This window comes from Coturnix japonica, chromosome 13 (assembly GCF_054131305.1).
Source record: "Coturnix japonica strain WE chromosome 13, WE-NBRP24, whole genome shotgun sequence".
NCBI classification, from domain to species: domain Eukaryota; kingdom Metazoa; phylum Chordata; class Aves; order Galliformes; family Phasianidae; genus Coturnix; species Coturnix japonica.
Genome location: NC_140675.1, coordinates 2,967,772 through 2,984,604, shown reverse-complemented (window position 1 = coordinate 2,984,604; position 16,833 = coordinate 2,967,772). Strand labels below are relative to the sequence as shown.

At 42.9% G+C, this 16,833-nt stretch overlaps 1 protein-coding gene across 1 annotated transcript in view; it reads left to right on the top strand.

Annotated features, from left to right (window-relative positions):
- Positions 1-15,330, top strand: part of LOC146758588 (cytosolic carboxypeptidase 4-like) — a 242,004-nt gene extending 226,674 nt beyond the window's left edge. Inside the window, exon 7 of the mRNA XM_085514567.1 lies at positions 14,979-15,330. Coding sequence (XP_085370693.1) covers positions 14,979-14,982 — 4 coding nt within the window. The 3' untranslated portion in view covers positions 14,983-15,330. The remainder of the gene's footprint in view (positions 1-14,978) is intronic.
- The last annotated feature ends 1,503 nt before the right edge of the window (positions 15,331-16,833 follow it).

The following is a 16,833-nucleotide window of genomic DNA, read 5'->3' as shown; positions in this document are numbered from 1 at the left end:
GCCACTTGTACTGTGGTGACAGTATACAGCTGCTATCTAGGAGCATATCAAAAATCTTAGCAAGACAAATGAGAGACTGAACAGTTATAGGGATAGAAAAAGACAGATAAATTCATAATTAAAGCTGTCGAGTTGCAGTAAAAGGAACATTTAACTTGGAACGAAAGTGGGTGGGCGAACAAAGTGTCGTATTTGGAGGTGAAAGTTGGCACTTGAACAGCATTTTTAAAGTACTCCAAAGCCACCTCCACTGACATCTCAGCTCTATTGTATATTCTGTCAGAGGCTCTGGCTGTGCAGTGTATTGTGGCTGTGACTCATGCGCAGCCCCTGCTGCTTGCTGCCATATGAGATATTAGAGAGACAGACATGGCAGGAGTATTGTGTGAGACTGAGGTAAATACGTGCAGGTTGGTGTTTTTAGACCCAGCACACACATGTACATGGACATATATGCATAGAGGCATAAACATGTAAGCCAGCTGCTGTAGCCTGTGGCGATTCATTATATCGTCTCAGAAACAGTGGGGGTTTATTAAGATGTATAAGCTAAATAAGATATTAGCAGGAAGAATTTGTGAGAATTTGGCTGGAGCTGGGCCTGCAAAGATGTGATGATAAGATCATGTGATGTTAATACTTCATATGGATCTTCACAGAGGGTTGGAACTTGATGATCCTTGAGGTCCCTTTCAACCTGAGTATGGTTCTGTGAATACTTAACATCTGAAGAACACACACACACAAAAATAAAGCCTAAAATCTCAAATCCAATTCCCATGAATACTGGGGGAGTTCACTCACAAGATGAAGACCTGTGCCATTTTGGCCACGGCCAGTCTGTAGATAACAGTAGTTCAGGCTGAGCAAAGACAACATGCCAAGCACTGGCCACCACCAGAGCAGGAAGGAGAAGCAGGGTCTGTACACTGTAAGAGGATAGAAGAAAAAACAGCTGTTTCCAGCTATTAGAGCGTGTTCTTTCCATGTTTCTCCCCTGATGCAGTCGGAGTCCCTTGCTGAATATGTCTCTCAATCCTGCATCCATTTCTTCTTGGTAAAACTTGTGTTTTTCGGATGGATGTGAAGCTAATTTCTGGAAGGATGAGTTTCATTTTTAAAGTAACAGAAGCAGGCTTTGTGTGGTTACGCTTTCAAGTACATCCTTAACCATTTAAAAGTGCATTACCAGCAGTGTTATTTATGGTATCTTATTACCTGTTAAACTATAATGGCTTCCTATTAAGCATTAACAATTAGTTACTACCTTAAATCCCTCTTTCAAAAAAGAGTTAGAGGAATTGGAGCTTGGAGGGAGAGTAAGCAATGGAAGAAACTAAATTCAAGAAGAGCTATCAGGGCAGTGTCATTAGAAATAAGGAATAAAGGGAGGAATAGAAAGCATCTATTCCTGTCTATTCTGTCTATTCCTGTGTAATCTGTTTGTTCTGTCTGGGCTGCTCAACAAGTTTTTACATTACACTGTGTACTTCGGAATTGTTTCTGAAGATGCCATTCTACAGTATCTTCCATAAAGCATCAGCATCTCATTAAAAGATAAAAGTCCAAGGTATTCAAATAGCAAGCAAACTCCCAGTATCAAACAACAAAACAGTGTTTGATCTCCTTTGAACTGCAGGGGGCAGCCAAGAATTTGGGTATTGCTACCTGGATTTGTCTTGTCAGGCTTTCCATCGCATTAATACTTATTTTTCATTGTAACACACAACCTGTATTTTCATCTGTGAAGATGTGAATCATGAGACAGGATCCATTGTACGATGTTCAGCCAGTCAGGAGTCCTTCCTGACAGTGCCCAGCATTAGAGATTTCAGAGAGATGCAAGAAATTGCCATCGTGGACAATTACAAACTATTCCCACCATATGGGGGAATGCCTTTCTATCTTCAGACAGTTATTTATTTATACTTGGAAATGTGAGAAATTATAGCCTTTCCAAGTAATTATAATAACAATAATCCTTTCTAATGAAATGTTCCAATGTTCTTATTTTCTGTACGAGTGGTTAATGCTTTTTGAGTCTATCAGTTGAGTTTCATAGATCAGCTGTGTGTTGCTCAGAAAATGATTCCTCTCTTCAGCTGCGCTTTCACCTTTGCAAATGCATTTTTGTCCTCTGCTGTAAGAGAGAATAATTGGGAGTGCCCAAATTGCCAGTTATTTTGTAAACAATGATTGTCTCTCTTGTGCATCTGGTCACGAAAGACACTCATATTTTTTAGCCTTCCTATTGCTCTAATGACTTTAATCACCTTCTCTGGAACCGTCCTTATTTATCTACTCAGACATACAATCTGATTTTTGGGTGGTCCAGTATGGACTCAGTAATCTCTATGGGTCCCTTCCAAATTGGGTTGTTCTGTGATTCTATGTGTTATCCTTTAACATGTAGGAAGACAGGAATTCAGGATGGCTTCGATAGAGAAAGCAGAGCATTTCTTAAAATAAGTTTTGTAATATTTTCCATCCTGTTGTCTGTAGGCCTTGCAGTTTATTGTTTTCAGGAAGGATGGAGGTTCCTGGATTAATCAGCCTTATCATCACCTGATTTGATGAATGTGTTGGAGAAACCATTTTATCTTTAAGTAATAATCTTGGAAGATTGCTGGCCACAAAGAGGGGTTGTGAAGGAAACCAGAGTCTCTCAGGTGGGAATGCATGCCCGTAAGAAATGATGTCACTTTTTATATTTAGATCTTTTAGATTTCAGCATTATGTCTGACTTGAAGACGGTTCTCACCTAATTAGTCCAGAAAGGATGAAATGGAAAAGAGAGTTGAGTGGATGAGGATGTCATGCTGGCAGCTTGTGGGCAGCACAGGAGCAGTGAATAAGATAGAGGGTCCCCATAAGAAGCTGGGACCTAAGATCCCTCCCTGCTTTCATGGAAGTGAAAAACTGCCTTAATTTCAAGAATTTTCTGTATATACATATATATATATATTATTTTTTCATGGAGATACAAAGAATGGATTAGGCTGAAAAATTAGTTGGGTCCTTTGACAATATGTCTGAGATGTCTTTGCCATTTTCAAGGAGCAGATTGGAGACATAAGATGCAGAAGCAAAGCTTGTGTTCACTTTTCTCTCTCTCTCTCTTTAAAATCATACCCAGGTTCTTTTTGTGCAAATGTACTACTCAGGATCAAAGCCTCTGCTCCAAGTGGAGGAAGTCCCTGGAGAGCAAGGCCTGAAAGCTAAGCCTCTAATACTGCTGCTGCTGGCCATACACCAGGTACTGCTTGGGAAATCTAGTCATGCATGACCCAGCACCTGGAGATAGAGAGAAACTGGGAGCAGTGTACTCAGCATCCCTGCATAACTTCTGATCTTTGTTCTCTTTGCTAGCTCATGTCCTTCTTTTGGTCGTGGTCCATCAGGAGTTTATTCCCAGCAGTGTCAGATATCTGAAAGACTCTTCTGTAATGCAGCATCCACTGATTCCTTAGGCTTCTCAGAAGTGTAGTTTCTGTCATATGGACTGGGGTTTATCAGAAAGTGGATAATGGATAGGCTCACTACAGGTCTCTGCTTATTTTGGTGTATTTTTCCTCATTTCTGGCATTTCCATCTCCTTACTGAGTGGCTCTAAGTTAACGGCTGTTGGGGAAGGATCAATAGAAAGATGCTCTCTGCAACATCTGAGATTATTTCCCCTGCAGGTATGACAGGAACAGCCTTGCAAGCAGGATACTTCTTTGCCTTGTGGTGCTTTCCTGCCTCTCTTGTGAGGTGCTGGGTTTGCATGCTAAGAAAGCCACAGTTAGCACAGCTTAAACAAGATGACTCTCAAGAAGCAGTGTCCTTGATCCCTCATTAAAAATGTCCTTGACACGTTGTGCCATCAGAAGGAAGGTTTGCGATGCTGATCACCGGCAGCGTTTCTTCTCCTATGGATGTTATACAGCCTCAGAACATTTTGTTTAATTCATGGGAGAAGGAAGCTCTTTGGGTTTTGCTTCTCTTTACTTTTCTTTTTCTTTTTTTAATGCTTCCCTGAAGGCTGCATGAGAGCTATGGGGGTAGGAACGCAATTGCGGGAAGGTAACCTTTCCCATCCCTCAGCCTCTCAAGAGATGCATGCAACAGCAAGATACATGTAAATCCATCAGAGCTGATAGTGTGGTTTAATGCTAACAGATGTAAAGCATTAAAGGAAATAAACAGCCTGGCCCTGAATGGGATCCAGAGGTATAAAGCTGCAGCCTTGTGCTCACTCCCCGTGTTATTCCAGGTAGTTATTAGTCGTTTAGCTTAACTAAGAAAATGTCAGCCTTACTGCTGCTTTCTGTCATGTCTGTACGCTGCTAACAGTAATGCAGGTTGATTTTGGTTTGTTGTTCTTTTATTAGTTTAAACAGCAGATTATGTTCGTTTTTCAGCAAAGAGGACTTCATTCTAAGACTTAGATGCTGAAAGAGTAACTGTTACCTCAGCAGACAGGTAAACAGGCCAAATTTCCTTCTATTTCCCAAGAGTGCTGGAGGCAGAGGTAGACAGAGAAGTCTGTGCATTCTCCAGTTAAGATCTTCTCTTCCACACCAGTAAAATATCTTTGGAAATATATGAGGGAGCCTTGGAACTTCAGGAATAACAAAACCCAGATCCCTGCTATGTTTCCCTCAACAGATTTTATCTTCTTGGTGTTTGGGCTTGGCTATTTATCTGATCCTTTACATCCGAATGACATTCCTATGCAGTGTGTAGCCTTGCTGTTCTTTCCTCTCTGTTAGATGTGTGGTTGATGTAACTGGGCAGAATTTTCAATTAATCGACAGCCTTTATTCCACCTTTTCTTACAGTAGTGGCATGATGTGCCTGCAGAATTTCCCTACTTCCTTCCACCTTACGTTGCTAGAAATCACTTGGCTCAGAAAATAAAAGCATGGAGCCATTTACCCTTGTTTAGTCCCCTACTGATGGGTCAGAAGTGGAGATTAATAGGGTAGGAAGTGTGTTTCTACTCTGCAGTCAGTAAAGGAAATTCACTGGAACTAAATTAATCATGAAACGGACACAAAGAGGAGAATAGATTAGCAGGGAATTAACTCATTAATTAGATTCATGCCGAAGTTCAGAAGAGGCTTTCCTTCAAGATAACAGCCGAGTTCAAAGATCAGCAAGGGCTGATCATGAGAGGCAGGCACACCGTTTTCCTTCTGAACTCTGTCAGGCTTTACCTTAGCCCAACATCTGGCTGGTTATTATAGGATATCAGACATATGGCTGGCAGGAATTCAGCAGCTGGCAAAGCCTAACCACTTAGTGCCCAGCGATGGAGGCTATTATCAGCCCTTTCAGCTCCCTGGGCTCTGGATCCTGGTGTTGGCGTGAATGCAGGAGCTCTCTCTGTTGTGCCACTTGGCTATTTTTAGAGCTCCATCACAAGTCCTTGTGTGAGCAGCAACAGCTTGTTGGAGAATGGGTTTATTTCCAGCGTTAGGGTGAGCAGAAACCAATACAAGCTTAAGATAGGTAAAGTGCTAAAGCACTTCATTGTGGTAGGGTAGAATAGGTAAATCATTGCATGTTTCTAAGGAGATGGGGTTTGGTTGCCGTCTTCTTACTGTTCTAATGGGACACTTCTCTACAGGGAAACTTATGAGAGAAGCAAAGAACTGTCTCTGCAGTTACTTCTGTGCTGCACAAAGCCCCTGCCAGCTCCCTTCAGGCTCTGTATGACCCCTTGCTGCTCACATGCCAGAAGGCCCCATTACTGAGTAGTGCATTGTAATAAATGCCACGCTGTTGCACGATGGAGCTGGTGAGAAGCATGGAGAGACTGATTTCTAACACACTCTTAATGAACTAACAAACCAGTGCTAAACACCGAGAGCAGATCCATGTGAGAAGGGCCCCCTGCCTTCTGACTTAAGCTTTCCCTCCCTTTGCTTTTGCTGCCTCACAGCATGGATGCAATCAAACCATATTCAGGAACATCTGAGCTGTGTATTTGCCACTTAGGACTTTCTGGGTAGTGAAGTTTCCACATTGTTTATTTAGAGTTAAGTGTTCTGCTGGGTCTCTTATCACTTTCAGTAAATAACAACTGTCCTCTAAATTCTTCAGGCTGATTACTGAGACTGACAATCTGTGTGTTTTGAGTTGCTGAGCTGTGTTAATCTCTAATATACCCTGGTCTGTGGATGGAAAGGGTAATGTATTGAGGATGTCACAAGAGGTATAAGCCAAAGGACTTGGTCTTCTTGGGAATGTGAAGTGCTTTGGTTGTGACATGAATAAATCTCCCAGCAGTAGCAGTGCTATTTCTGTTGGGAATAAAGATGTAAGAGGAGTCTGTCTTTTAATCCAACTTGTTAGAGATTTTATAGCACCAGAGCTAATTCATTTCTAGAAAAGAGATTGCAGACGTTATTTTTACCTGCCTGTAGTTTGCCCTGATATAGTTTATTCCACTTGCTTAATGGTGGAGTTGATAAGAATCCCAACCCCAAAAGAAAAATCGTACTGCAATTATAAGTTAAATAAGGTATCATACTGGGGAGTGGAGATGAGGGTGGAAGAGAAGGCATAGTTTATGGCTGTAATCTGTTCTTTGTATTGTAGAGTCTAACCTTCCTATCAGTATGAGACCTGGAAACGTGTCTATTGAAACCCTACTGAATGACACCTACCTGCAGCCTTTGCTAAAATGCAGGTAGGAAAGTGAAAGGAGATATCAGGTCCATGGACTATATAAAATGCAATCCAGAATTTATGCTGAGATAATTCAGTCCTCTGTAATCCATACCAGACTGATGAAATATTGACTTGTACTGTGAATGTGACCCAAGGCAACTGAAGACTTTACTGTGCTTTGGATCAGAACAGTTAAGAATGCAGAGTGCACATTCAGTCAACAAAACATTCCATCTTTGTGCTTTTAATACAGCAAAATGCTTTCCTGCTTCTTTTGTTTCCTTCCTTCAGTCACAACAAAGGAGTGTTATAAGTGGCCCCAGAGAAACAAAGCCTGGAATAGAAAAGGGATTTAGAGAGAAGAGATCAGATGAAATTGGTAAGAGAAAGAATTCCCAATACGATGTTCCCAGCTCAGCCTTCTGAAGGGAAGCCCTGTGCTCCTGATCTGTTATGATTCACTTGGCAGCTCTGCCCAGATGGCCTCTCCCCTTCATCTATACCTCTATAAACTAAGACCCAGCGATAACAGCCCTGCCAAACCTGGTTGCTGCTGATAAAATGTACACAGCTTTCAGTAATCTATTTGTTCCTAACAGCTCATCAATGAAAGCTCATTCTAATTCTGTTCATTTTGATCTTCTCTGGAGTTTCTGTGAGGAGGAGTGAGGTTGCAAGGAGTGACCTGTAATCCTCCTAGGTTTAACAGTACCATAGGCAAGTTTTATTCAAGCTTTCATTTTATACTGCCTGATTCCATTGGTGCATATTGATACAGGATTATACTTTCTCATCTTTTTGTTTTCTGACCTTACAGTGATTTGGTTTTAAATACTGCTGTGTCCAATAGCGATTGATTTTCCAGTCTTGGGTATCTTACCAACACATCTCATTCCCAATCAAAGTTGTCCTGTGCTGTTCTAGCAGAAGTGTCCTCTAAATGTCCTGTTACTCCTTTGCCTTTTCTCTGCCAGTTAATGTTGGAATTATTGTTCCTACATATTAGTTGTGGTTGCATAAAATTAATGAAGCTAATGGCTGGCGGTGACCTCCACCAGCCATCTTTTTTCTTCAACTTAGCTGCATCATTTCTGATAGGTTAGTCTAAGTTTTCTGTAGAGATCTCTAATATTGGGATTACCAGACTCTGTAAGTAATCTGTTCCAGCTCATACAACTCTCATGTTTAGAACTGTCTGTCTGTCTTAAGTCCTATCTTGCCATAGGAAGTCCTTGCCATATATATTCTTTGTCTTACCTAGACTAGCCATAGGAAGAAGCTTATTTGCTTTTCAGTGATGTCCTCTGGACCTTTTTCAGTTGTGCCAAGTCTCCCTGTGAATTGCTTCCTGAGTCTGGAAACAGAATTCTAACAGAGAGATTAACAGTGCAGAGAGAACAGATTAATTTGTGTGTCCTGCCAGCGTACAGGTTTTTTTTAATACCCAGCCAGAATTGTATCTGCACTTTGGTACATGAGTGGCTGGCTCACATGCAGCTTGCAGTCTTCAGCAGTGCAGAATGTTGTCGTTTTCCAGTAGAAATGCTACCTTGTCATTGCTCCTCGTTCATGTGTCTGTAGCACTGATTATTCCTGCCTGACTGTAGTAGCTTGTAGTTGACCCTATTGAATTGCAGTTGTTTACTTCAGGCTGCTTTTCCAGTTTGTCAAAATGATTTTGAATTCCAATGCAAACTTGTCTTACATTGGTTTCATCCACAAATCAAATTAACATACTTTCTATTTCATCTAAATCTTTAATAAAAATATTGGATTGTACCAATTCTGTGACCAGGTCCTGCAGAAGATCATTTAGAACAGCTATGCATTTTGACAGCGAGACTGAGAGCTACTTTCAGAGTACTTTTTCTAAGCAATTTTTATAAGAGCTGCTCTGAAAGTAAAGCCTCCTATTTTATTATGTTGGTTGAGGATGTCAGAGGCAGATGTTGGTGGTATGGCAGTAGAGTTTGAACCTTCCCACCAGGATCCCCTTCTGTTTTGTTGCTGTGTGATAAGTGGCAGCAGAGGCAAAATAGCGTCTGTCATGGAAGTGCACATGAAGCAAAGGAATGGAACTGAATTTCTCTGTGCAGAAAAAATGGCATCCATTGACGTTTGCTGGACATGTACAGTGACCAATCAGTGGATGTGAGTACAGTGAGGCAGTGAATGGTACATTTCAGCACTGGTGACAGTGATGTGAAAGACAAGCTGTGTTCCAGATGGCCATGCAGATTTTTTAAGTGTGACCTGCAGGCTCTTGTTCACTGCTGGTGAAAATGCATAGCTAATGCTAGCATCTGAGTTGAGAAATAGTGTTTAGTAGCTGAGAATTTACTCTATCAAGCAGTGTTATTGTGCTCTTTGTATCTACTGTGATGTCCATGGAAATAAATAGGAGGCATTATTTTTGGAGCAACCTACAGATGTTCATCCTTCTATAGCTCATCTAAACCATGCTGCTTATCTGGCCTGAGAATTTAGTAAAGTTTTGGAAACTCTCTTGGCATCTCGTCCACTCTGTGTTGCTCTGACACCTTCTCACAGGGGTAAATTAGAATCATTAATAGTAATTTGTTCCTGACAAAGGTGTGTTGAATGATACCTATCTCTTCTAAGTTGTTCTAAACTGTTTCTTTCTTCTGAGGACCTGGAGTTAAGCTGACAGGTCTATCATTTTTCATCATCTCCCCCCCTTTTTTTTTTCCTCTCTTCAAAAGAAGTCTGTACATTGTATCAGTTATCTGGTTCATCACCAGGCTTTCCTAAGTTCTAAAAACATAATCGTTAACAGCTTTGAGATTGATTGAGTCAGTCCCTTAGAAATGCAGTAGGAATATAGCAGATTCAGCTCATTCGGAGAGATCTAAGCTATGTATCTTCTCTACCCTATTACTTTTGTATTCTAGGCCTTTTTTTTTTTTTTTACTTCTTTGTTAGTTCTTAACAACCTTAATTCATCACAGTTGACCTTTTTATGAAAACTGATGCAAAATCTCTCCTCACAACCTTATCAATAGGATTTGCTTCTCTGATGAGGAGCAAACTAGGACTTATTATGCAGCTTTTTGCTACTAATAAATTGAAAGAATTGCATCCTTTTCTGTGTGATATTTTTGCCAGACTCGTCTCACTTTGTGCCTTCATTTCTCCACCTTTATTCCTAGTTGTTCTTTCTGTACATTTGTACTCATTCATATTAATCTATTTAAATCTTTTTCTGCGTATTGATGACTGCGTTTACAGTCATCAAAGAGCTTGTGATATGATCGGGTTGGTCTCCTAACCCTTTGGATATATTTATTTGTAGTAACAGAATTAGTGTTTATATTCTTTATATATATATATTGACAGTTCTTAAGTCTCTTAGAAGAAAATTCTTAAGGATTCTTATTCATAAACCCACCCACCCCAATCTCCATTGAGTTGTGTGGAAGATTTTCATAAGGCCTTGCCCACTTGAACTTATGTTTTTGCATAAGTTTTGATGGAGCTCTTCCGTGGCATCACTTTTACTGGGGCCAAAATGGTTCTGAAATGTGTGTTGTCTTTCTCTTCCGACATTGCTTACAAGGAAAATACAAACTTGTTCTTTAATGCTAGCAAACTGCATGTCCTGTGCTGGGTTGACAGGGTCTTTAGAAGTAAGAAAAGCTGTTCGCTACCAGGGTTCACTGCTTCTAAAGGAAACAGAGTTCCTGCTAAGAGTCAGCTTTATGTGGAAATCATGCTTGTAGTCAAGCACATTACGACCACATTATTCTATCAAAATGTAGCTCAAACAAAAATTACGAATTTCATCACAGTTACGAAATGACAAGCAAAATCTTTTCTCATTTTTATCTAAAGACCTTGGCTTTATCTCTCAGCCTGCAAGTTCTGTTTCCCAAAGCATCATTTTCCTTTGAAGGTATTGACAGTAGATTTTGATCGAATGAAGGTATTAAAAGTAGATTGGAGATAAATTCCAGGTTGAAGCCTTCATTCATCCCATCCCTACTGAAGCTGCTGACCTGAGCCCACCAGACACCTCAGGCACCAGCCTGGACTCAATGTCTCTGCAGTGCAGCCCAGCCCAAGCACAGCCCGAGTGCCCCGACAGCAGCACCACCATGCAGGCTCAGGTCAGCATCACCGAGGAGAAGCTGAGCATCTCGCAGGGGGGCACAGAATCAGGACACGAGTCCCAGGCTCCGGGCAACAGCACAGGCTCTGAGCAGCTCTCATGATTACAAGAGAGGATGAGTCCCATCTTTCCTCCAGACCTCACACCCCCTCCTTTCTCCTATTGAATAAAGGCACGCTCGTGCTCAATCAATGCCTTGACTGAATTCCGAGTTTTCATTCGCAGAGATTGGGATGAGTGCAAGAAACATCAAGGCAGCTCAGCTTACAACACTCTGGCTGTGGGGTTTGTGCGGCCGAGCTCTGGGTGTGTTCCCATTTTGCCTGACTTTGGGATGCCTGCAGCAAGAGCTCTGCTGCCGTTGTGTATGGCAGCAAATAGTCTCTAGCATCCTGGATGCTGCTCATGAAAACCCCAAGCTTCCTGGCTGTGGCTGTGATGCTTTTCAGGGCCTTTTGATGCTCTTTGATGCCGTGGCTGCTCCCTAACACCTCTGTCCTCCCGCCGTGTCCATTCCTGGCTCTCACCTGTGAGCTGTCCCTGCAGATCATCTCCAGCCCTGCCATCATCGTGATGCGGCAGGAGGAGCTCGCCCTGACCAACATCAGGCAGTGCTGCCTGCCTCTCTCACTCTCTAGACCAAGTGTAACTACGCTGTCATGGAGACAAATGCTTTCTGTCACATCCTCCATCCCCGCAGACATTTACCGGTAGGCGGCTCTTGCAGAAGAAGATTCAAGCAGCAGAACCTTTTGCTCAGCTACAGCACACAAATGCTACAAAAGCAGGAACAACCCGCAAGCTCTGGGTCTGTTTGTCTTGCACAGGCATGCACTAACTGCGTTTGATGGTACCCCCCATCCTTGATTTCCTTCCCTGCTCCTTGTCTGATGGCGCTGCTGAGCCAGGAACAAGCTGCCCAGTGTGGCAGAGCATGGTGCAGAGCTGTGCTGGGACCTCCTCCCCTTCATCTGCTGCAGATCAGTGCCCCACACGTGCCATTGGGATGCTCTGGCACGGGATGTGCCTCCAACCCAAAGCTCCTTCCCACCTCCCAAGGAAAAACAAAGCAACCCAAGCATCTCCAGCAAAGCTGCCCAGCAGACAGCAGGGAATGCAAACAGCTTCTGGCTGCTCCCCTGCACTCCTGTCCTAAGTAATAGACCCCATGAGGACTGGCTGGGAAATCAGTGCATGACACATGTGAGTGTGCACAGGATTGTGCAAAGCAGTGGGGTTCCATGAGTTTGTGTGTGTGTGTATCTCTGCTGTTATGAAAGCATGGGAAGACTGCCTTACTGAGTCCCAGATAATTACTTATCCTCAAATGATTTTTCCTGGCCAAATTTAAAGCCTCTTACAGGTAATCGAGACCAACAGGCTGTTGTTGCACAATCAACAGGCACAATCTAGATGAATAGCTGAGGAAAATAAAGCATCATGCCAAGGGTACTAGATAAGTGAGCAGCTTGAGATCTGCACATTTATGTGATACTCATGGTCTTAGACAATATTTGCTTAGTGAGGTCACATAGAATGAAAGTAAAATAGAAGAAGTGCAATTGGTCTCAGTTCACACAGCTGGCTGGTTTGTCTCAGGCTAATCCTGAACTGCCTCAAGCGACTGCTTTGGGGCTCTACAGAACAGCAACTTCAGAGATCTCTTTCTATTACTAAGTGTTTGAAAGAGCAATTTGCTCTGTTAATTATCCATCATTTCTGTGCAGTCTGTTTTGTCAGACTTGTCTTTAGCTTCCAAGTTGTATGTGAAGAATTGTTTCCGTTGTAATGCACAATGAACTAAAAATTGAGAGATGAAAATGTGAAGAGTTTTTCCAGCTTTGATTTCATGTCTGGAATTTTGGAACCCACTACTTGCAGTTGTTAATCTGTCCAATCTGGTCTGGTTTGGGATGCCCTCATCCTTCTTGAATCGCTCTGCTGTTAAAGGCGGAGCAATTCCTACAAGTGCCATGGCCCCACTGTTGTTCTAATTCTTGTTTCTTTGTTTTCCACACGCTGCTTTTCAAGCCTCCTTTTTCTTTACAGTCAAAGTGAGAATTGCACTGTGAGGTGTCTGAACCTTGTTGTGCCTATACATAAATAGAACAGCAGCAAAGCCAGACAGGTGACTGTGCTGACAGCTCTCGTAGCCAGTAACACGTAACTGTGCTAAATCCCTTGTGACTGCTTTGATTTCATTTTTGCCAGTGAAATCCTTGTAAAAGGAACTGCAGCAGTGTGATGAGCTAAGGTGAAGATGCTGGTTTTAGTAGTGCTCTAAGCTGAGTGGAAGGGCAATTGAATGAGGGTTATATGCTTTCTCTGGGACGATAAGGTTTTTTTTTCCTGAGGGAAAGAGCCAGCTTTTCATGGGCTATATGTGGGCTTTGGCAAGGACAGACAATCCAGTCTGTCAGGAAGCCATTTGAGGTGCTTCAGGTTTGTAAGCTTGTCTTTTTGTTTCTCAGGTGGATATTTGGAGCATGGGTGTACTGCTGTATGCTCTGCTGTGTGGGTTTTCCCTTTGGATGATGACAATATGATGGCACTCTACAGGAGGATACCAGTGGGTATCAGTGGTGCTAGAATACACTGAGAAGGGAAATAGCTGAGCTTGACAAGAGGCCTTGCTTTTCGGATGGCAGAACATGCTGAGCTGTGGGTAGAAAGGCCTGTCTGCTGAATATTGTCCCTGTTTTTGCTGCTTTGTCTGCCAGTATTTTGTGGATTTGGTTCTACGCTTGGTTGGCCTATGTGGCACTGTAGCCTGATTCTATACCATGATAGCATACAGAATTTAAGGAGAAGTATTTTCCTGCCAATGGGCTGGATTTTTTTGGATCTGGTTCTTCAACTGGCTGCTCCCTATACTATCTGTAGTAAAAATATAGACACATCATTTGATTTCCCTGAAATGAATGTTCCTAAATGCCAGCTCTTCTCATGTCTACAAAGGTCAAAGTTCTGCATTTGCTATTAGAATTTCCTCTTCCAGAATCAGGAGGTAATGTAGGACCCCACAGATTGCCTTCAGAATCCAACAGTTAGTTCTGTTTCCTTTCGGAGTGCATAACAACCTGAGCACATGAATTGAATGACGTGGCTTTTTAGTCTGGTACAAACTCTGCTGTACACTGAAACTTGGTCCATTTGTAAGCAGGACTTTGTCCATCTCTGCAGGACAGCAGAAAACCCTTTGTGCTAATCATGATGCCAAGAAGCAGAATGCGGCAAATGGCAGATGATCCAACTGCTTCAGGTGTTCATTGCCTTAAAACTGTGAATAGTTTTGGACTGAGAGTTTGTAAGCAGAACGGAGCTCTTAAAGCTGTCAGAGATTATTCCTGCACTGTTCAATTCTATCTGCCTGACATACACAGGATCTCAGAACTGCATTGCTTGAATTGGTGGAAATTGTTGAAGTGAACTGGGATGAGCAAGTTTTAGAACTTAGTCAGAGTGCTATAAAAAATGGATAATCTCATGAGTATTATAGTACAGGATTGCTATTTCTGCACTGAATTTGTTTTTATTTTACATGGCTGTGATCTGAAAGTTGCTTGAAACGCAGGCACCTAGGCACTGTTGTGTAACTGAATTTCACACATGATAGGTCCTGAAATATCCTGGAATCTAAAACTCTGACTTGTTTTAAGTCTGCTGCTTGAGTATAATCAGGGTCATAGTGTCTGTGTGCAGTGTTTCTTTCCCTGTAATGCTCCACATCATTTCATTTTGGGAATATTGAAGGAAATGGACTATGTGCCATAACTGTTGTTAGAACAAAGTATGTCTGGTGTGATCTTATGCATAGGTTCTGTAACTGCTCTTCACAGCTCAGGTGTTTGACCTTCCTTTTGGTGAAGTGATGAAATACTGCTGGTTTCTATTTGTGCTTCTAGGCACCTTGAAGCTCTTAGGAATAGAACAATTGTCTCCAGTTCTTTTCAATGATATCAGTAACAGCTCGAGTGTTGCTGCCCACTAGGTAGACCCAAAGAAGCAGATTACAGTGAAACAACACACGAGCTGGACCTGAATGAGGATCACTTTCAAGACAGTGGCTATGCTGCTTCAAGCCTACTTGCTTCTTCCTGCCGCCACTCTATTACCAAGTATCAACAACCTTTCATGATTCAACTTGCAAATGTTTGAAACTAACCCTTGTGTTTCTATGCCTTCCTAGGTGATTCGAGCCCTTGTCAACCCCAAAGATCCAAACCAAGTAGTGATGTGCAGTGTGTTTCCATCAATGGAGAGTTCTTATTAAGCACGAATTGCTGCAATTCGGATGACAGCCTTCCACATGGTAATAGTGATGGACACAAGGGGCTCATCCACGTTCATGCTCTCATATCTCCTGGCTCTGCTGAAGCTCCTGACCTGAGCCTGCCAGACACAGCAGTCACCTGCCTGGATTGTGACCCAGTGCCTTTGCAGTGCTGCCCATCCCAAGCACAGCCCGAGTGCCCCAGCAGCAGCACCACCATGCAGGAGCAGGTCAGCATCAGTGAGGTGAAGCTGAGCATCTTAGATGGGGACTTAGAGTCAGGCTGCCAGTCCCAGGCACCAGGCAGCAGCACCAGCTCTGAGCCACTCTCATCTTGACAAGAGGAGTCCCATCTTCACCCCTGACCTCTCAAGCCCTCCTGTCTTTTATTGAATAAAGTCACTCATGCTCAATTATCGCCTTGACTGCATTCTGAGTATTCATTCACAGTGATTGCGATGAATGCAACAAACAGCAAGGCAGCTCAGCTTGCAACACTCTGGCTGTGGGGTTCGTGCAGGCAGAGCTCTGGGTTCCCATTTTGCCTGGCTTTGGGATGTCTGCAGCAAGATCTCTACCATTTTGTATGGGAGCAAATAATCTCTAGCATCCAGGTTGCTGCTCATGATATATCCCAGTCTTCCTGGCTGTCACTTTGTGATACTTTTCAAAGCCTTCTGATACTCTTTGATGCCTTGGCTGCTCCCTAACACCTCTGTCCTCCTGCCATGTTGACTCATGTCTCCCACTTTTAAGCTGGCTTTGCAGATCATCTCCAGCCCTGTCATCATCACGCTGCAGCAGGAGGTGCTCACCTGGCCCAGTGTCTGGCAGTGCTGCTTGTTCTGCAGATGAGCAGCTGCCTCCTCATCTCTTCAGCTACAGTAGTTTTTCTCAGGGCAGTTAGATGCAGTCGTGCTCCTCTGGATTTGGTGTGTTAAATCCATGCTGCATGGCAGCAGTCAGTGCAATACAAAGGTGTTCTGTGTGCCATAGCATTTCTCCAGGGGCTGCCAAAGGTAGAAGCACAACACAGCACCATCCTTCTGACAGTAATGTCTGTGAGTGTTAGACATGTGAGCACTGCATCATCCCCAGCGTGTCAGTGCTTTTCCACACCAACCTGACTCTCACACTCTGCACTGAATGTAACTCTGCTCTTGTGGAGACAAATGCTTTCTGTCACATCCTCCATCCCTGCAACCATTTGCCGGTAGGCAGCTCTTGCAGAAGAATCAAGCAGCAGAACCTTTTGCTCACCCTACAGCATGCAAATGCTATGAAAGCAGAAATAACCTGGCATGCTCTGGGTCTGCAAGGCTGCACAGATGGGAGAGGTAGATTGTGTTTTTGCAGTGGAAGTTTCCAGTATTTTCAGTACATAGTGTAGGCCCTAACTGAATGTATAACCCTCTTGTAAAACAGCTGTATAAGTAGTTTTTCCACCAAGAAAGTTGCTGAACAGAGTTAAGTTCAGACTGGGGGCATTCTGACATGGGGAGAATTGAGACAAGCACAAGATAAATACAGGGTGGGTAGAGCCCAGCACAGGACAGAATGAATGTACTGACTTTTGGAAACATTGCCCTTCTCTCTCTGCAGAAAAGTACAAGGCAGACCTAAAAACAAGAGGTTGGTAATTGACCTTCTATGGAAATGAATCCTAGCCACAGTCTCGAGGAGTCTGTGAGCCTGAGATGCTCAACCAATGAGAGCCATGAGAGCATCACCTGCATTGGGTTTAGGGCATAGAACAGAATTGATTTCACTG